Source organism: Monodelphis domestica, chromosome 7, assembly GCF_027887165.1.
Source record: "Monodelphis domestica isolate mMonDom1 chromosome 7, mMonDom1.pri, whole genome shotgun sequence".
NCBI classification, from domain to species: domain Eukaryota; kingdom Metazoa; phylum Chordata; class Mammalia; order Didelphimorphia; family Didelphidae; genus Monodelphis; species Monodelphis domestica.
Window position 1 is genome coordinate 9,895,264 of NC_077233.1, and position 21,223 is coordinate 9,916,486.

The 21,223-nt window shown below is 38.3% G+C and overlaps 1 protein-coding gene across 1 annotated transcript in view; it reads left to right on the forward strand.

Annotated features, from left to right (window-relative positions):
- The window catches only part of CACNA2D3 (calcium voltage-gated channel auxiliary subunit alpha2delta 3), a 1,058,263-nt gene that overhangs the window by 563,903 nt on the left and 473,137 nt on the right, over positions 1 to 21,223 (forward strand). The window contains 2 exon segments of the mRNA XM_016424623.2: positions 1,561 to 1,650; positions 11,246 to 11,359. Coding sequence (XP_016280109.2) covers positions 1,561 to 1,650; positions 11,246 to 11,359 — 204 coding nt within the window.

Consider the following 21,223-nt stretch of genomic DNA (forward strand, 5'->3'; position numbering starts at 1 on the left):
TCTTCAATGAGAGACCAAAATAATGAAGGTTGATGATGGGGTATATAATGTAACTTTAGCCATAGTTCTCCATCACTTGCCAATAGTCTCCCCAGCCTCTTTTTTCATCAGTAATCATTCAGTAAGGACAGGGGTGCCCTGAAATAGCTTCAGCATTGAAGAATCAGTAAATTAGTGAAACTACATTTACTTAGTGCTTACTCCATGCCAGGTACTACTATAAATTGTGTCAGTGCAAATTTGATGAGTAAAACAGTCCAAGGAACTTATATTCTAACAGGCAAAGGAATAGCATGAAGAGAAATAAGAGGTACAAGGAGAGGGGTGGCACGGGTACATGACCAGGAAGTGAAAGAAAAGTTAATTGTGGACAAGATGAGGTGGAAGCTAACCTCTCAGAGTCCAAGTTCCCAGGGAAAGCATCTGAGTTCTTGAAAGGTTAGGAGGAAGATGATGGTTGGAGTGTATATAGTCCCTACAGTTTAAAAATGACATTACTCCCTGCCCAAGTCTTTGGTAGAACAGTATCTAGTTGCTGGAATAAATTCCTGTCTTTGTCCTGTAAGTAGCTACAGCAGATCCCTTCCTGCCCCACATCTTCTCTGCACCACCACTACCCTTCCTCCTCTCCTTACTTCTCTTTTTGGTTGGATCAATAGAGAGTTTAGATCTGGCTGTATTCCCTCCCCCCTCCCAATAAAAAATGGATCTTATCTGGGGAGAAAGACTAGAAATGGAGCCTGAGTTTCTTGTGCTTGCTTCTTCTTTCCTTCTATGAAGAATAAAGAAATATATAACAAATATATAAATGCTTGTATTTATATGATTGCTTTCAGGACAGCAGAACATCTTTGTGTACATGAATCACCCCAGAGTCATTGGCCAGTTGTCTTTGCATTATCATCACCATCCCATCTCACAAGAGATCTCTGATCTAAAAGTATTTGAAAGGCTGACACATGGATTCAATCCTTCCAGCCCCAGAGGGCAAACTGGGAGTCAGGGCGATATGTTACAAAGGGCCAAGTTTAGCCTTGAGATTAGGAAACGTTCCCTAGCTAATAAAGTGATCTCAAAGAGGAACAGAATGCCTCAAAATAGGTGGTGGGTTCTCTATACCTGGAATTCTTCAAGGAGAGGCTGGATGACTAATTGGCATCCCTTTAGAAGGGATTTGTTTCTAGATACAGATTAGATGAGATACTGGATAATCAAGTTGAGATTCTGTGACATCTCTGGACTAGCTACCTCCCTCTCTTGTTCCCCACATCATCATATGTCATCATCATCATCATCATCATCATCATCATCATCATCACTACCAATTTTTTTTCTTAAATGTAAAAAAACCCAATAAATTAAATATTTCTGCCTTGTAAATGTAGCTCTTCCATTTCAGGTAATTATAAGGTACAACTCAGGAGGGAAAGAAGTTATCTTCATCCTAAGTCTTAGTGATCTAAAAGAAATTCTCCCTTTGTTTTGGGGCATGCCAAGCAATTCTGTGGTGCCATTTATACTAACGTAACAAATAAATGTCTTCCTGCTTTGTCATTTCAGCATTTCAGAGAACACCTGGACAAGCTTTGTGCCAAAGGAATTGGGATGCTGGACATTGCTTTGAACGAGGCCTTCAGTGTGCTCAGTGAAGTAAGTTTCTTATCTAGAGAGCACTGATAAAATACATTATCATAAATATACATATATGTATATGTATATATATACTTGGATGGACATATATGTGTGTGAACACATATATTTCTATATATAATGTGTGTAGGTTAGCTAAATGGTATGGGGGATAGAATACCAGGCCTGGAGTCAAGGAGATTCATCTTCATGAGTTCAAATCTAGTGTCAGACATTTAGTAGCTGTGTGACCCTAAGCAAATCACTTCAATTCCAGTTGTCTCTGTTTCCTCATCTATAAAATGAGGAAGAAGGAAATGGCAACCATTCCAAACCATGTTCCAAGAAAACCCCAAAAAAGGTCACAAAGAGCAGAGCACAACTGAAACAACTGAACAATAATAATATATGCCTGCGTGTATGTATAAATACATCTGTTGTTATTAGGCCATGTAGACAGGACCCAGTTAACTACATTTAAGCCAAGAAGCCTATCCTCAGAACTTTCCTTGTGCCAAGCACGGGGCTAAACTGAGAATTCAAAGACAAATGAACCAACCTTTGCCTAGGATGGTTACACAATTGGTTACTTAGTTCCTTCTGGAGTTCCTCATTCCTTTCCTAATGAGTCTGGTTTAGAATGTGCTCCAGCTCTTTTGGTTATTATGAACATCCAGTGTCAATGATCAGTTGGTGTGGTTCAATCTACCACTTGAGGAGCAGGGTTGGGCACAAACATAGCTTGTAAGCATTCTCATCATCATCAAAACTAACATTTGTTTAGCTCTCAAAGGTCTGAAGAACAGCTCCCATTTGCTATCTCAATCAATCCTGCCAGTAATCTTGGGAGGTAGGAAATATTACTATCCAATTTGACAGGTGGGGAAATTGGGGCTGGGAAAGCTTAAGCCAGGATCACCCCCGAGTTCATTATTTTCTCTTGTTCAATTTACATTTCCAGTAACTAAAGCCAATGTTGCATGCTTCTTCTTCTTGCCAGAGTTTACAGAGTTCTTTCAGAGATGAGAACACTGATCTTTTCAACATCATTTTCCTTCCCAGATTAGTTTTATAGATGCCTTTTGTCTTTATATCATTTTAATTTCCAGACATTACACTCCTCCTCAAAGTGAACCCCTTCCTCTTAAGGTAAGCATAATCAAGTGACAGTGTCCAAGAATTACAGCATATGTAACACTCTCCACTCCTGGGTGTTTAACTCTCTGAGAAAAAGAGGATTCTCTCATTCACTTTTTTTCATAGACCAGAACTGATCATTAGAATTCCTCCTCATTCATCTTCTTTTTAGTGTTCTTTTCATGTATGTTATTATAAACACTGTGTATACCTTTATCTTGACTTTGCTTCCTTAGAGAGTTCATGTATCTGCTTGCTTTTTCTCTGTATTCTTCATGTTTTTATTACTTATGGAGCAATAGAGCACTATTATATTTTATCTCATTATGTGCTCATCTGTTGTAAGTCAAAAGGCATCACCTTGTTTCTAGAGTTATTCTACAACAAATACTGCTACTCTGAATATGCTAATATCCATGGACCTTCTCTATCTACCTTTGACCACTTTAGGGTACATTCCAAGTGGTACACGAACACAGGGTCAGAGGGTTTGAATGGTTTAGTGAATTGTCTTTCAAAATTTCAAATATTTTCCAGAATTGTTGAAGTGGTTTATAGCCCCATCAATGGTGAGTATGTATGTTTCTTTAGCCATGGTTGACTTCCATCTTTTAACCTTTTTGCCACTTTGGACTGCAGTTTCCTTAAAATTCATGAAAATGGTCTCTCTTGTTTCTAAACCAAAACAAAGAGCTGCCTCAAAATCACTGGGAATGTTTCCCTTCATCATTTCTTTTACATTTAAATGGCCATTTCAGGCTCAGTTCTCCAATATTGGATAGAAGCCAATTAAGGTGAAGGGTTGCCTCCTTTCCCACCTTGTGAAATGATGCCATTTTCTTAGAAAGAGCTTAGCTTCTTGATGAGAAAGGAATACCATTTTAATAAAAGCCCTAGTGAGGCATTTGGTTTAACACAAGATGAACATCCCAATGAACAGTGATTGGGAACGAAACCTGATTTTTTTTAATGTTCTTGCCCTGCATGAAAGAGAACAAAATAATTTTGTTAGTGAATCTCCCCAAAGAAGCATCCCATAATTAATCAATAGTTCTGTGAATCTAAAGCCTCTTTCTAAATGACATTACTTTTCAAAAGAAACAGGAAATAAGGAGGAAGAGAAGTAGGAGCTTCCTGTAAATTTTCTTGACTCAGACTAGAGATAAACTCTTGCTTAGCCTCCTCTAAAAAGAAAATGAATTTCAAGCTAGGCAATTTATGTTTGGGTCAACTAGGTGGTGTAGTGAATAGAGTCCTGGGTTTGTAATCATGAAGACTCACTTTTCTGAGTTCAAATCTGGCCTCAGGCATTACTTACTAGTTGTATTACCCTGTTATCATCAGTTTTCTCATCCAAAAAATGAGCTGGAAAAGGAAATGGCAATCCACTCCAGTACTTTTTCCGAGAAAATCTAAATGGGATCAAAAAGAGTTAGCCATGACTGTATAATATCAAAAAATCAACATTTGGGGAACAGTTTTTACCTTCACATCCATATAAATGGGCTATTAATGGTTCTGAAGCACAGGAAAAAAAGGGCTGGGCAGAGTCTGTAATTCTAGTCTCAGTTTTGTACCAAATGTTGCCAAGGTCCCAGTAAGCTGGGCACTACATTTCAGTAAAAAGTTTTCCAATCACCTTATTGCCATTTGAACATTCATTTTGCCACATTAGTGCCCAAGTGCCCACATCAGGAGAAATGAATTCTGAATTCTTTGAAGAGAGCCTAAGGGATACATTGACCACCAGAATGCTGGATAGCTGACAAAACATACAAAACAGGCCTCTGGAGGATTCCTGTCATCTTTTGGAATTCAGATTCTGTCTGAATCTTTAGAATTCTGGGCTGGAATTTTGCTTCTTGCTAGGGCTATGTCATAGACTGGCTTAAAATGAGACTGAGAATTTCAGAAATAAAATATTCTTTGATCAGGTCCAAAACAGAGTGGCCCAAAGAATCAGGGACAACATTATAGCTAAGTCCAGCAATTCAATCCAACAAGTATTGACTCAGTGATTATTAGCATGAACCAAATTATTTGTTGGCCATGGGATTCAAACACACACACACTCACTCACAACTAGAATCTCTTGTCCCTGGGACATAGCATGTACTTGGGTTAGTTGTCAACAGATATAGAAGCTCATTTCAGTAGATGAAGACCAAAAGATGCAAGGTTCAGAGAGTACAAAGTATTGGAAGTGCTATCACATGCAACAGGATTAGACTTAACATCCTAGGATCATAGGTTTAATGCTGGCAGGAATGTCAAAGGTCATGTAGACCTTGGTATTCATTTTTTAAACTCTTATCTTCCATCTTAGAGTATTGTGCATTGCTTCCAAGGCAGAAGAGTGGTAAAGACTGAGCAATAAGTGGTAAGTGACTTGCCCAAGGTCACACAGTTAGGAAGTATCTGGGACCAAATTTGAATCCAAGTCCTCCTGTCTTTAGGCCCTGGTCTCTATCCACTGAGTCCCCTAGAAGCCACCTCCATGCTGCCATTTTGCAATTAAGGAAACTGAAACTCATTGAAGTTTTAAGTAACTCACTCAAACTGCCACAGATAGTAAGTAGCAGAGTGAGTATTTAACCCCAAGATTCCTACTGGAAAGTAAGCTTTATTAAGGCAGGGATGGATTTTTAGTGTGTTTGTTTATTTGGTTTGGTTTACTTGCTTTATTTCTCTAGCACTGAACACAGGATCCGTGTATACCAAAAACAGTTAATGTTTGCCTGGCAATTTGAAGATATTTAGTAACGTTGGAGAGTACAGTTTCCATCAAATAATGAGATTGAAAGGCAGACAAAATGTTAAGAAGAGACTGAGAAGAAAGGTTGATTACTGAAGACCTCCTCAAGGAGTTTAGCTCCATAAGGACATGTTGATGTGGGTTCTAGAAAAATGGACAAGCCTCTTGCACTCTCCTAGTGATCAATGGAGTGCAGGGCTATGTGCTCTGAGCAGGATGTTTTCAGGGATGTCTTCAATGTGGATGAAAAAGGCATCAAGGTCACCTACTGCAGAGAGAGTAAATAATTTACCTTGAAAAGGCTACAAGCCAAGACTAAAGTGGACGGACAATTGGTTGGTACAAGACTTCCTGTTTGTTGATTACTGAGCACTGGATGCAGCCTCTAAGACTGAGATGCAAGAGAATATGGATTGATTCTCGGTCACTTGTGCAGCTAATAAATACTTAGAAAGATAGGTTGCACAGTGATGTGCCTAGAGTCAGGAAGATATAAATTCAAATGCAGCCTCAGACAATTATTAGTTGTGTGACCCTGGGCAAGTCACTTAATGTCATTAACCTTGGTTTCCTCATCTATAAAATGAGCTGGATAAAGAAATGGCAAATCATTCTACTATCTGTGCCAAGGAAATCTCAAATCAGGTCCCAAAGAGTTGTGTATGACTGAAAAGACTGAACAAAAAAAGCTTAAGGACTATTGACAATGCAATCAATGAATTACAAGCCTGTGATAATGTTTAGAAATAGAAGAGACTTTAGTATCAGTCTTATGTGGATTTTCCAAATGAGGAAAAAGAAGTCTTGCCTGAAGTCATCCATGTAGTATCTGTTAAATCTGGGATTCTCAAACCCTGGCCCAAACTCCTCTTTCAACCACCCACTGGCTCAGAAATAGTGCATTGGCCGATGAATTCCAGATAAAAGAATCCACTTCTGTGTGAGTTCTAATGACTGTCTTATCTGAAAAAAGGATAGGACTGATGAGTACAAGAATGTCTCCTTTTGAAGGTTTCCTTCATACTGTACTATGTGTCACAGATAGAAATATTTGTGGCATGTCTTCACTCTCCTGTCCTTTTAACCAGCAGTGCCTTTTGATGAACATAGAGCTGGTTAATTTTCCATGAAATTGCCAGGTTTATCTATTTTCTACTTCATCAATACGACCTTTAAACACTCATATTTATTTCTTTGGAATTACTGCTGCTCTGCACTCGTACACCGAGATGTGCGATTGAAATTCTGGCTGGCATTTGAGGATGGTTCAGAGGGCACAGTAATTAAGCCAAGCAAATTTTGTCTTGCAATTACCTGCATTTTGCATTCTCCATGGGCTCCACTCGCTCAGAGATTTGTAGTTGCTGAGACTTACATCTTTGAAAAGAGTGCAGGAATGTAGTTCTGAGCTCCTTCCAGCCATTGATTTGTGCAGTATTCATTGGATTCTGTAGGATTCTGGAATGGCTGGCTTTGCTGGTTAGTGCCTACCTTGTCATGTGACAACAGCAATTATCTTTCTCAGGATTGAATACCATCTTTGCCGTGATTACCTTAAACTTTTTTTTCTTAGCCAATTAAGTAAAATTCTGTGACATTTCAACGATGGTTAATCACAACCAAACGCTCTAAATGTCAGGATGCATTGAAATTTTCCCTTCTAACTGATGAATCACTGAGTTAATTGTTGTTCATCATAGGGTTCTTGTCGTTGTTATTATTATGGAAAACACTTTCATCATTCTTGCTATTCAATAAAAAAGTTCTAGACAAATATGAAGAGAAGAGATATTGCTCATCAAAGCATTTGAATGTAATTGCATTCTTCAAAATACTCGAACAGCAGATTACTATGTAGAATAATGTGGGCTCAGGCATAAAGGAAAGTAGTGTTTTAAAATAAACAGCTTGCAACAGCCTTTTCTGCCCTTCTCCGTTCTTCTGATCTCTCTCTCTAGGGAAATGTTTCCTTTTTTTTTTTAAAGAGAGAGTTTTCCAGGGTGTTTCTTTGCAAATAAGTTGCATTTAAAAGAAGAAGAAGAAGAATTTTTTGATTCACTGGCTTTTAAGAGTTGGGCCATTTCAAATATGGCCTTAGGCACTTCCCAGCTGTGTGACCCTGAGCAAGTCACTTAATTCCCATTGCCTAGCCCTTACCTCTCCTCTGCCTTGGAACCAATTCATGCTATTGATTCTAAGATGGAAGGTAAGGGTTAAAAAAAGGAGTTGACCATTATCAGGGCATGATTGCTCCAGTCTATGGATGGATTGTGCCTACATTTGTCATTGGCATCAAAGTCATGTTCCTGTTAGAGAATCAATGAGGTTACAACATGATTGCTCCCAGGGAACACGGGTGACCCAATAGATGCAGATATGACGAAGTACCTGGGAAGCACATCTGTGTTCTACCTATACCTTGGGATCTCTTTGCCCCAGTGACTTAATAGGAAAAGCCACTGTCTTCATCCATCCAATTATAGATGATTTGTTCTGAAGAGGCTGAAAAGTTAAACTCTGATTAAAAGCTTCAGTAGAAGCAGAATAATCATGATAGTGAAAACCATTTGAGATTGTTTTGTTCACTAGTTAAAGGGGAGTCACCTTGCCCAAGGCTGGGAACTCTTATGAGTCTGTCATCCAATGGTTTGGGTTCTTTCAGAGGACATGCTAGCATGTTTAATCACAGCGTTTATACTATAGGATCTTCTTTCTCTCAACTTTTCTCAAGGGCCACATGTTCAGCTTTGAAGGAGGTCTTATGGACTTGGGACCAGATTAACTATCCTTGCTAGAAGGGAAGCATGATGCTTGAACTAAAGCCATTGGGATGAGTTGGAGAGCGAATAGATTTTAAAGTCTCTTGAATCAGTAAATAATCAAATCCACCCCAGAACATCTTGTGGATCATGAAGTCATGAAATTAGTCTCTAAGATGTAGAGATGTGGATTTTTTTTCATTTGAATGTCTACTTTTCTGCCATTCTCTCTTTTTATATGCTAGGACAGAATCTCCATCTATCCAGATATGGCCTCTTTAGAGTTCATGTTAGACCCTTATTTATTTTTCTTAGATGAATACTTATGTTAGAAGTCTCTCTCATAGTCCATATAATCTCTGTCCAAGCATTAGACTTATTATCAGTCATCAATCATCTATTAAGTGATTTCTTTATGCAGACAGTGGGCTAATTGTTTCTTGTGAACTGTTTCCCCCTTCTTGCTTTCTGCCTTCTAGCCAAACTGGACCATTTTTTCTTGTACAGGCTTTGTATATTACCTCCCATTGCCATGTCTTTACCCTTTCCATCCTCTCATGCCTGGATATGCTTCACACTCATGTGTTTCTTGGAATCCCTCCATGCTTTCAGGGCTCAGCTCATGCAGTGTCTTCTAGAGGAAGCCCCCCCTCCCCCATTTAGTTCTCTCCCTCTTCCTCAATTTTTCCAAATGTCCACATCATAAAAAGTATTAATTTTTTTCTCATTTTGCATCATTTGTCTACAAATGTATAGTTTCCTCCTGCCCCATTCAGAAATCTTTTACTCGTAGCAAGTAATAAAAAGGAGGGAAAACATAACATCAGACCAATTAAGAAAGATATGGAAAAATCTGACATATATCGTGTTCTATAAATATAATTTCTCTCCTCTGCACAGCAGTTGGGGCAAGATTGAGCATTAACATTCCATGACATTCAGATATACTGATTTGGCGTTATTCTTTTCCTCTATGCCATTATAGTTACTGCATACAAGATATTATTTTCTTGGATTTGTTTGCTTTGCTCTGCATTGTTTCATGTGATTCTTCCCAGGCTTCTCTGTATTCATCATATTCAGCATTTTTATAGCACTGTAAGCCGCTATTATATTTATATCTTGTTTAGTCATTTTCCAGTCAGCGTGTTTCTGCTTGTTTCTGCTTCTTGACTGCTACAAAAAGTGCTGCTCTTGGGGGGCAGCTGGGCAGCTCAGTGGATTGAGAACCTGGACTAGAGATAGGAGGTCCTGGATTCAAATTTGACCTCAGGCACTTCCCAGCTGGGTGACCCTGGGCAAGTCACTTGACCCCCATTGCCTAGCCCTTACTGCTCTTCTGCCTTGGAACCAATCCACAGTATTGACTCTAAGATGGAAGGTAAAGGTTTAAAAAAAAAAGTGCTGCTCTAAATCATTTGGTGTCCATTAGGACATTTTTTTGTTATCAACCTTCTTAGTCTACATGCCTAATAGCATAGCATTCTATTTACATTATTTTTAAATTTAAAAAAATTTTTTTAAACCCGTACCTTCCATCTGTATTGCTTCCATGGAAGAAGAGTGGTAAGGGCTAGGCAATGGGGATCAAGTGACTTGCTCAGGGTCACACAGCTAGGAAGTGTCTGAATCCAGATTTGAATCCAGGACCTCTCATATCTAGGCCTGGTTCTCAATCCAGTGAGCCACCTAACTGCCCCCCCCATTCAGATGTTTTATACACTTGGTAGAATATATTCCATTGGAGACCATGGGCCATCTTCTTTGTTTCTTCCTTTGTTCCTTCTTTCTTTTCTTCTCTCCCTTCCTTTCACCCTCCTTCTCTCCATTCTTCTCACTCTTCCATTTTTCCTTCCTTCCCCTCACTCTTCTTGAGATTGAATTAATATATATTCCTTTGTGATCATATTCTGAAGAACTACCCATGAACTCATCCACCAGCCCCTATTAAATGCTCACATTATGCCAGGCACTGCCTCGGGTCCTGAGGTTACAAAATGAAAGTAATAAAAAATAGTCCCTATTTGTGAGATTGTGTATTCTAATGTCCTAAGATAAGGGGAAGTAATGAACTCTGACACCCGAGTTATGACTTTAAATTCAATTCAATAAAAAAATGCATTAAATGTCCACAATGAGAAAGAGTCTAGCATAGAGAAAACAGAAAAAAGCTGATCATCAACCCAGGAAGGCTTGGGTTCAAGTCCCACTTCCAATGTTTGTTGGCTGTTTGACTTTGGTTGGGTCCTTTAGCTTTTCACTGCTCTATGGAGTTCTCTGAGACTTGATGACAGGCATAGATCTGTATGGGCAGAGGATGTTTTCTCTTTGAGAATTCTTTGCAGTCATGAAACCACAGGCCAAGGAACATTCTGGATCTTGAAAATTCAGGCAGAAATGAAGTCATTGCTTGCTGGCTTTGGGACATTCTATGAGGGAAGGTTGAACTCTCAAGTGATAATAACGGCAACAACAATAACTAATTTTTATACAGGGCCAACTATTTGCCAGGTACTGTGCTAAGAATTTTACAGTTTACATAGTTTGATTTTCATAAGAACTCTGAGGGGTAGGTGCTATCATTTCCCCTGTTTTCTAGATGAGGAATCAAGGCAATCAAAGGTTAAATGACTTGCTCAGGATCACACAGCAAATATACAGGGCAAAATTTGAATTCAGGTCTTCCTGACTCTGGAAGGTCTGATGCTCTACTCACTGGACACCATCGTCTCTATATCTCATGATCTAGTTCTCTGATTAATTTCTGTGTATATATTCAAAATAATCATGTGTCATGTAAGACTTAGCATGCAAATTCTGGAAATCTCCAGGTAATTCACAAGGATGTTTGCATTCAATTATTAGGCTTCTTCATCTCCTCCTTTTTCTGTACTTATCTATGGACTAGCACATATATTCATCTTTCCAGCATATGTTTTTACTTACAACTTATTTCTTTCCACAGTTCAACCACACCGGCCAGGGAAGCATCTGTAGCCAGGCAATAATGCTCATTACCGATGGGGCCGTAGATACCTACGATACAATCTTTGCAAAGTATAATTGGCCAGAAAGGAAGGTAAGTTGAGGCAGCAAATGTGCCAATATACCTAAAACCAAAGCAAAAATTCCCTTGTTTTATAATCTCTACTTTTCCCTGATATAATAACCTATCGAAGGTTAATCTCACAATGATATATGGCTTTTTATGTTGACAATTTTGGGGGTAACTCAAATCCAAGGTACGAGACTTCTTCAGTGATGTGAACAAAACCATTGAATTGAACTGCATTGAAAAATGGGAATTAAATCTGACAAGCGCTAGCTCAGAGAATGGAGCAGATACTAGAGAAAGTTTGCCTAAATTAAAGGACTCTTCTTAGAGAAAGGAAAAACAGTTTTGTTTAATATAATTGTTCTCTGTAAGGCAATGTATAATCAGGTTTGGCTGTGCTCTGATTCAGACGGGCAAAATCTCTGGGATATCGGATTAACAGACAGAATTCAGTCATTTATCAATCTTAAAGGAAGCATTTCAATGAGAAATGGGAAAAAATTTTTTTAATCCTTTATTCATTGTTTTTCTTGTCATCACTGGGTGTTGGTCCAAAATGGAGGACAAAGATTTATTTTTTAAGCCCTTGCTTTCCATCTTAGAAGCAATACTAAATATTTGTTCCAAGGCAGAATTATGGTAAGGGCTAGGCAATGGGGGGTAAGTGACTTGCCAAGGGTCACACAGCTAAGACTTGTCTGAGGTTACATTTGAACACAGTACATTCCACTCCTAGGCCTGGTTCTCAATCCACTGACACCTAGTTTATTTATTTATTTTGGAAGGTAAATTTAGCCTTTCATACTCAGTGTTTGGAATTATGGAGAATCACAGATATTACTTGACATAGATTCAATAAAAGATGCTGTTGTGAGTTGTGTTGTGGGGCTGATTAGAAGACAACCAAATATGTTAATTCCACCCTTTAGTCCTATGCATGCTCTATCTGGAAGCACAGGGAAAGCTGTTTTTCAATGGCGACCTTGGTGGCTTTCTGTAAAGCTTCCTGTTTATTGCTGAACCTTAATGATTCTCATGATTCATGATTTCTGACTGTCCTCAGCTCAGTACACCTGCCACCTTTCTAGAAGTCCTCTGTAATCATGCATTGCTTGAAGTAAAGTCTCAGATTGTTATCCCAGTGGTTTGGGGTATCTTCCTGTTCATAGCTGCTCCAGTAAAACATTGGCTGACCACACGCCTTCACTAGCATAATTATCACTCCCCAGTTATTCCTATGGCTTCCTAATACAAGATAATAGGAACACAAATTTTGAGTTGGAAGGGACCTCGGAGGACATATAGTCCAACTCCTTCATTTTCTAGATGAGGAAATCAAGACCCAGAGAGGATAAATGTCTTATCTAATATTATACCTAGAACCATAGATTTGGGGTTTGAGAGAACCTTAGAGGGTCATCCAATCTTACCACCTGGTTTTCCAGATGAGTAAACAGAAGTTCAGAGAGATTATTTGACCTGCATAAGGTCAGACCATGACACAATAAGGGTGTGAATCCATGCCCTCTCACTCCAAATCCAGAGGGCTTGTAGCTTCAAGCTCTCTAAGTTTCTTGGTGGTGTTGAATTGGATTCAGTCCTTCTGTCTGTATTTATGTCTTTAGTTGGCAAGTTCTAGTGGTTTTCATCTTTCCTTTGTGGTTTTCTAAGTAGTTTACAAACTAATGGAAGTCAGGAACCTTGGTATATACTTTGTAGCCCAGTACAGGACTGGACACATAGTATTTACTCAGTATTTTGTTGTTTTTCAACAAATTTGATCAAATTGTGATTTTTCTTGGCAGAGATACTGGAGTTGTTTGCCATTTCTTCCTCCAGATAATTTTACAAATGAGGAGGCTGAGGTAAAAGGGTTGAATGACTTGGCCAGGATCACAAAGCTATTAATTGTCTTGGGTCAGATTTGAACTTAGGTCTTCCTGATTCTAGGTCTGCTACCTAGTACACCACCTAGCTACTCCCATTACTCAGTATAGGCTTATTGAATTATTGAATGAGACACATGTATGACTATCAGAAATAGGAAATAACATTAGTAAAGATGGGCAGAAATAGAAATGGTGTAGTAAATAGAATTCTGAGCGTTAGAATGGAAGACCTGGGATCATATACTCCTTTGTCCATGAGACTTGGAATCAGGAAGGCTTGGGTTTGAATCTTGTCTCAGATGTTTGGTAACTGTGTGACCCTGGGTAAGTCACTTAAGCTTTAGAGCTTTGGTAAACATCATACAATTTATCTATGAGGTAAATTATTGTTATTTGTATTGGTAGACTGAATTCTCATACTAGATATTTTCTAAAAAACTTGATCTTTTGCATGTATAATTTGAAACTATTTCAGACATTGGACTGAGGCTTTAGGAATCATTAAGGCCTTTTAAAATGAATGCATGGAGCTGGGTTCTTCCACTGAATATTCTCCTTGGGTGGATTGCCTATGCAGGGCCATGTAAACCACAGTCATAGAGTTGTGCCTGGTGAGTAGCAGTTATCTAAAAATGCTGCTGTTTCTACCCTACGGTCCTTCCTTGGAGGAGTCAGCGAAAGGCTGTGCCATCATTCTTTAGATAAACCCCAAAGCCAATCTTCTCTTTCTAGATGAATACTATTGATTTCATGCCAGATGCTTTCACAGATTAATTGGAATCAGCACCTGCAAGCTTCAATGTTTCATGAAGTAGGTTTCATCATCTTTTCCCAAAGTATCATCAATGAGCCAGAATCTGTTTCTGTACCAAGAGGGCATTTCAAGAAGGTAACAAATTCAGAGATATCTCTCTGCCAGAGATATATCTCTGCCAGGGAAAGGAAAGTACCTACTATGTGCTAGGCATTATGGAGAGGTTTTTATATGTTATCCCATTTGATCCTCACAGTCCCATTTTACAGTTGAGGAAACTGATCCAATAGAGGTTAGGTTTCCCAAAGTCACATAATTGTAAGTACCCAAGGCAGAATTTGAAATCAAGCTTCCCTCATTTTTATCTCTGGTGCATCCTCTCTTTGTGACCTTGGGGTAAGTCACTTAAACTCCATCTGCCTTGGTGTCCTAATCTCAAAAGTGAGTTGGATGGATTATTAGATAGACTCTAACATCTGCTTAAGTTCTCAATGTCATCATCCTATGTTTAAGAGCCCAGAACATTTTCCATGACTCCAATGAATTGCCTCCTAACCTAGGTCAGGACCTCATCACCTCTAAGTCTCTTCCAATTACAACCAATCCATTCCTGAAAGTGCAGTCCAGTTGGACTATTGCAATAGCATCCTAATTGATCTCTTTGCTTCTCTATTTCTGTCTTATCCAATCCATTATCTATACAGGTATTAGAATAGTTTGTTCTAAAGAACATATATATGACTAGGTCACTCCTATACTCATATGGTTTCAGTACTCCCCTAGTGCTTCAAGGATGAAATGCAAACATATCAGCTGGATATTTAAAGCCCTTTCCCACTTGGTTCCAGCTTATTTTTCTAAACATTTCATTTTGAATTGTTATACACTCTATCCTCTAGTGAAATTGACTTGCTAATAGCTCCTTGAGCTTAGCGTTTCATCAATGATCTCTGAGCTTGTTGTCTCTTCTACTTGTATTCGTCCTCATCTCCCTTTCTTAGAGTCATTAGCTTCCTTTAATATTCACCTCCAATTCCATTTCTTGTGGTAAGCCTTTTCTCTAATATCCTCAGTTGTTAATGCTTTTTACCTACTTAAATTAAGTTCCTTTTGCTTACCTGTAGACCTGTTCATGGGATCAAGGAGTCATAAATTTATATCTAGAAAGAGCACTTCCTCCCATTACTTTGAAGAAGAGTAAACTGAGGCATGGGGCTTGCTCAAGGTTACATGAGTGGTAAATGGCAGAGATGAGATTTGAACTCAGGTTCACAATTCCATACCTATAATTTTAAAGCTTCCTAGCACCATATTTTGAGGAGTCAAAAAATGAGCTGAATTCTGTGGGGCAGAAAAGTCAATGAGAGTAGAAGAAAAATTCAATAATTGAAAGAGAGCTGAGGAGCTTCTATGGAAAAGGAAAGTTAGAGACAAGAAAGCTAGTTAGTATCTGGGAGATCCAAGGGATGAAAAGAATATATCATTTGAGGTCAGTTCAAAGAAACCTGGCATCCACCAAAATCTGACCAGGAGCAATGAAATCTGTTTTCTATATTCATTGATAAGCATCCTTTATAAACCTCATTTTAATACATGAGCCTTGTGATTCTGAGCTTCAGCCCTGGACAGCTCCTGGGTGCTGCCACTTTGCCCCAGTGGTAAGTAGCTGTACTTGAGAATTCTAAAGTTGATGTAACCTTTCTTCTACAATCATTCTCTTGGAATAGTGCATCAAAATTGTGTTGTCAGTTAAAAAAAGGAGATACAGAAACTGAAATGGGATCAAAGAAGATCAACCAAGATTTTCAAAGGGAGAGAAAAGGGGTTCTTTTGAGAGAAGTTTAAAGGAATTGAGGCTTGTTAACTTAGAGAAGAGAGAATGTTGCATTATTTAAGCATAATTCTATGAAAGTAAAAATTCAGCTATTTCAGTGAGTTGTTCTTTGAGAGCATTTCATGTCTGGATGCATAAACCATGAGATGCCAGTCAGTACCTTTATCATGTACCACCCATTTATTTCTAGTGACCTTTTACAATAGCATCAGAGACTCCCAGAATGCTAAGCAACAAAGAGATCCTTGAGACACTCTAGTTCCCTCTTCCCCCTTACCAATGCAGAAATCTCCTTTAAAGCACTGCTGAAAAAACAGCCATTTGGTCTTTGGAGATTAGTGAAACCAACAATATTTTGAAATCCACCTAATATTGAATGTATGTGTGAACATTAAAGAAATTTCCTTAATACCAATCTGAACAAAGCAATTAACCAATAAATCAACAAGGATTATTGATTAAGCATTTACTATGTACCAGGGATTATACCAAAGGCTGGGTATAAGAAAAAGACCAAAAGCAAAGTTCTTGCCCTTCAAGGACTTCACAGTCTAATAGAGGAGATGATATAAACAACCATGTGCTTCAAGACAACTTCAAGTTATCTCCATAAAATGGGGAGAGTCCTGTAGTCTCTCCCTCACAGAGTTCTGGCACCTAGTGTAAATGCTTAATATATATTCATTCTTTATTTTCCTCCTTCTTTTCTTCCTTCCTTTCCTTCCTTCCTTTCCTTCCTTCCTTCCTTCCTTCCTTCCTTCCTTCCTTCCTTCCTTCCTTCCTTCCTTCCTTCCTTCCTTCCTTCCTTCCTTCCTTCCTTCCTTCCTTCCTTCCTTCCTTCCTTCCTTCCTTCCTTCCTTCTTTCCTTCCTTCCTTCCTTCCTTCCTTCCTTCCTTCCTTCCTTCCTTCCTTCCTTGCTTCCTTCCTTCCTTCCTTCTTTCCTTCCTTCCTTCCTTCCTTCGTTCCTTCCTTCATTCCTTCCTTCCTTCCCTTCCTTCCCTTCCTTTTCTTCCTTTCCTTCCTTTCCTTCCTTCCTTTCCTTCCTTTCCTTCCTTTCCTTCCTTCCTTTCTTCTTTCATCTATAAGCAGTTAGGCTTGTCTGGCTCATTAAACAAGTTAAGAGTAATTTGTCTTGATGCATTTTGCTATTGTGCTACTCCTGGGATTTGGTGAACTTATCCTCTCTCTATAGCTTCTCATCCCTCTCCCATTATATTGCCTGAAGAACAGATGTTACCTTCCAAACTTTACTGCAAGCTTTACATTTCATTTATTTGATATCTGCATGTTTATATTAGACTTTGTCACTAGATAAAAATGTTTTTCATTGAATTGTTGATGAATGTTTGGTATAAATGAATGGACCTCATTGAATGGAAGGACAAAAGGGAAACTGGACCAATAGTTCTAGACTTAGATTTTAACCTATATTGAATCTCTCTTTTATTTTTTTCTCTATCTGTTATCTTCCCACATTTCTTTGTAAACCCCCTTTCTCTGTCTCTGTCTCTCTCTTTCCATCCTTTCTATGAGTCTCTATTTCTCTTTGTCTTTCTTTGTGATTCTGTCTGTCTGACTTTTATAGTCTCCATCTTTATCTCTGTGCCTATATTTCTATGCCTGTTTCTCTCTGTCTCTTTCTCTACCTAGCTATTTCTCTTGCCACAAAGAGGAGTTTCATGTATAAAAAAAGTCATTGAAAATGAAAGGCATCTCAAGATACAAAATATAATGAAAGAGCTGGGCAGCATTCAGTCAAGGGAATTGATGACCACACAAGAGCATCTTTCTTGTACCAATCATCATCTTACTCTTTTCTTGTATCCCTTTAAATGTCGCCCTTCTATGGAATTGTAGACCCAGTTCCCAGGTACAGGAATATCCAGAGGTTGCAGGCACAGCTCATCAGGACAGCAAAATTGAATGGCTTGACTAGTCCATTGTCCAAGTGTTATTAAATTGATTTTCTCTTTCTAAAAGGACCAAGGGACTTCAAAGACGAATGTTATTACAGTTCTATGCACTGTGTATTTTATTATTAGTGATCTCAAGAACAAAAGCTAGGCACCAGCTGCTTTGTAGTCTCTGTGAGCTGTAACATAACTTAGGTTGATTAGCTGTCTTTGGAGAGCATGAGGCTGGCAAGAGGGATGGAGTAGCAAGGCTGAACAAAAACCTCCCCCGATCCCCAGATAAAGGCTTTTCAAAGTGGCTCAGGATGCCTAACTTTGTCCTTCATTTTAAAACACTGTTGGAAATCACTGTCTTTTCAGATGGAATTGGATTTCCAAGAAGGAGTATCTTTGGCATTTTTCTTAGTCTACCTACTCTCCTACAAAAAAAAATTTAAAAAAGAATTTAAAAAATACACAGAAAATAAGCATTCCAGCTAACTTGAATGAAAACAAGTCAGAGGAACAGGATTTTCTCTGTAAAAAGACAGAGAGCAAAAGCAACATGGCGTGGTGTTTAAAAATCTGTCCTCAAGGGTCAGAAGACCTGGGCTCTTATCCTGCCTGTGACACTTACTAGTTGTATGATACTATACAAATCACAACTATGTTGTCCCTGTTTACTTAACTATGAAATGAGGGGATGGGGTTCAATGACCTCTAAAGTCCCCTCCAGTGCTAAAATATCTGAATCTATAAAATACTGACTAGGTGATCCTAGGCATCTCATAACCTCAGTGGCCTAAACAATTCTCAAGGTAGATATCTGATTGGCAGAGGGAGTCAACTCATTGAGAAATGCCTACATCAAAGAAAACATATGTCAGATCTCTTTCCTTAAAATACACATGCACACTCTACTGTAAAACCTTGTTTTTTAACCATTAATGTTAGGTATAAAAATTAACATCTACCCAATGGGTTTTTCTCAATTATTTTTTCCTCATCAGATCATAGTCAAAGCTTTGACACAAGCATTCTAGGAAGCCAAGCTACAAGTAGAACTGTAATACATGAGATAAAGTCCCAGCCCTAAAGAAACCTAGTGCTTCATCTGGAGACTGATACGCCAGTAAAGAAAACTAGATTATATCATATTTGACAATAAGTGAATTTGGGAGATTCAAAAGAAAGTCCTAAAGAGGTTTGAGTGGGAAGGTTATTCCAACTGGGAGATCAGGGGAGGTTTCATATGGCTAATATCCTCTGAGCCAGATATAAGAAAGATGGCCAGGAATTTAGTAAACACGGGGTAATGTGGGAGAATATTCCATAAGGAGAGGCCAGTGTGAACAAGAGCATGGAGAAAAGATGGCATGGTACAAATTGAAGGGATAGACCAGTCTGGTTGGAACCTGAAGTGAGCAGGATAGAATAATGTGAAGTGAGGTTGCTTTTCATGTTGGAGATGCCTTTGATGGCCAGGCTGAAACAGAGTGATTGAAGAATTTTGAGCAAAGATGTGATACGTCCAATTCCATGGGGTAGAAATTGGGAGATGGTAAAACAAGCTAGAGAAATACTAGAGTATTCTGAGCAGATAGTGATGAGATTGCCTACAGAGAAATAAAAGGTGAGAATGGAGAAGGGAGAGATGTTAGAAATTTCTAAGATTAAATTTGAAGGGCCTGATAATTGATAGAATAAAGGAGAGGTAGGTCAATAAGAATGACAGTAACAATAATAATGAGTACTTTTATATAGTACTAAAAGGTTTATGAAGTATTTGACATTTATTAGCTCAGAAAAGAGTCAAATAGAACCCCAGAATCATGGGAACAAACACAGGGACTTAATGGAAGGCGATGCTACAGATAGAACATTGAAGTCAGAAAGAAGAGCAGGTTTAATGGGACAGATAACAATCTAAACTTTAAACATGTTGAGAGAAGCAGCATAGTACAACAGAAAGAGCAATAACTATGGATTCCGAGGTCCTGAGTTTCAAATCCTTCCTTTAATGTTTTCTGGTTGATACACTTAGGCAAGTCAATATTTCATTTTTTAAACCCTTACCTTCCAACTTAGAATCAATGCTGTGTGTTGGTTTGAAGGCTAAAGAGTGGCAAGGGCTAGAAAATTGGGGTTAAGTGACTTGCCCAAGGTCACATAGCTAGGAAGTGTCTGAGGCTAGATTTGAACCCAAGACCTCCCATCTCCACTTCTGACTCTCCATTCACTTAACCACCTAGCTGCCCCATTTAATTATTTTTTTTTCAGTTAATAAGCATTGACCCTCTTTCCCTCCCATCTACCTCACCCACTCTGGGAAAAAAAGGAAAAGAAAAGAAAACCAGCAAAAATAAATATAGTCATGAAAAACCTATTCCTGTATTGGCAATGTCCAAGAATACAATCCTCTTTTTGCAGATCTATTCCATCATCCCTTTATCAGGAAACAATAGCATTCAAAATCATCAGAACTCCAGAAATATGGCTAATCAATGCAATTATGTGAGCTTACAAGTCTTTAAAAATTGTTCATTTTTTTCAAGGTTGTTATAGTATAATTTTTCTCCTCATTCTCCCTACTTTGCTCTGGTTCAGTTCAAAGTGGGGTTTTATGATGGCCTCTCCAATGGGTATAGATTTCTACTTTTGCTTGCTATTTAGGTGAAATAAATCCCTCTCCTTTTTCTTCCCTTTTCTTCCCCAGTATATTCTTCCCACCTTCCCTTTCCTTTCTTCTTTTAAGACCGTAAAATATGACAACAACAACCACTGCCCAGCTTTTCCATCTTTTGGACTCTCTTGAGAACCAATGACATGCCAGTTCGTAGAATATACATGGATCATCCATTCGAATGCAAGCATTTTATCACTGTAAAATCTTTGCTGCTCTTCATTTTTCTGAGTCGCCAACATTTTCATGTTTCTCTTTCATGCCCAGTTTGTGTTTCAGAGATTCTACTCAGCTCTGCTTTTTGGGGGGGAGCTCTGGATATTTCCTGTGCCATTCTCAAGGATTTTCATTATAGAGTTTCTTTCAGGAGATTACTGGCAGATTCTTTCTATTTTCACTTTGTCTTGTGGATCTCCAAGTTCTGATCAGTTTCCTTTAATGACTTCTTGAAATACAGCATCCATCTTGATCTTGTCTTTCAGGAAATCTAATAATTCTTAAAATGTTTCACCCTGAACTCTTTTCCAGATTGGCCTTTTTAAAAATGGCCTTTGATATTTTGTAGTTTTCTTTTTATATTTTATGTTGATTCACTTTATTAAACAATTCCCAAATACATTTAAAAATTTTTTATTTCATTTTTTCAATTACATATGAATGAAAACTTTTAGCTTTTTTTCAAATTTTGATTTCCATATTCTTTCTCTCTTCCAACCTCCTCATTCCCCTCTTTGACCAGGTAAACAATTGAATATAGATTAAAAATGTGCAGGCATGCAAAACATTTCCATATTAGCAATGTTGAAAAAGAAAACAGTCAAAAATAGAACCAAAAA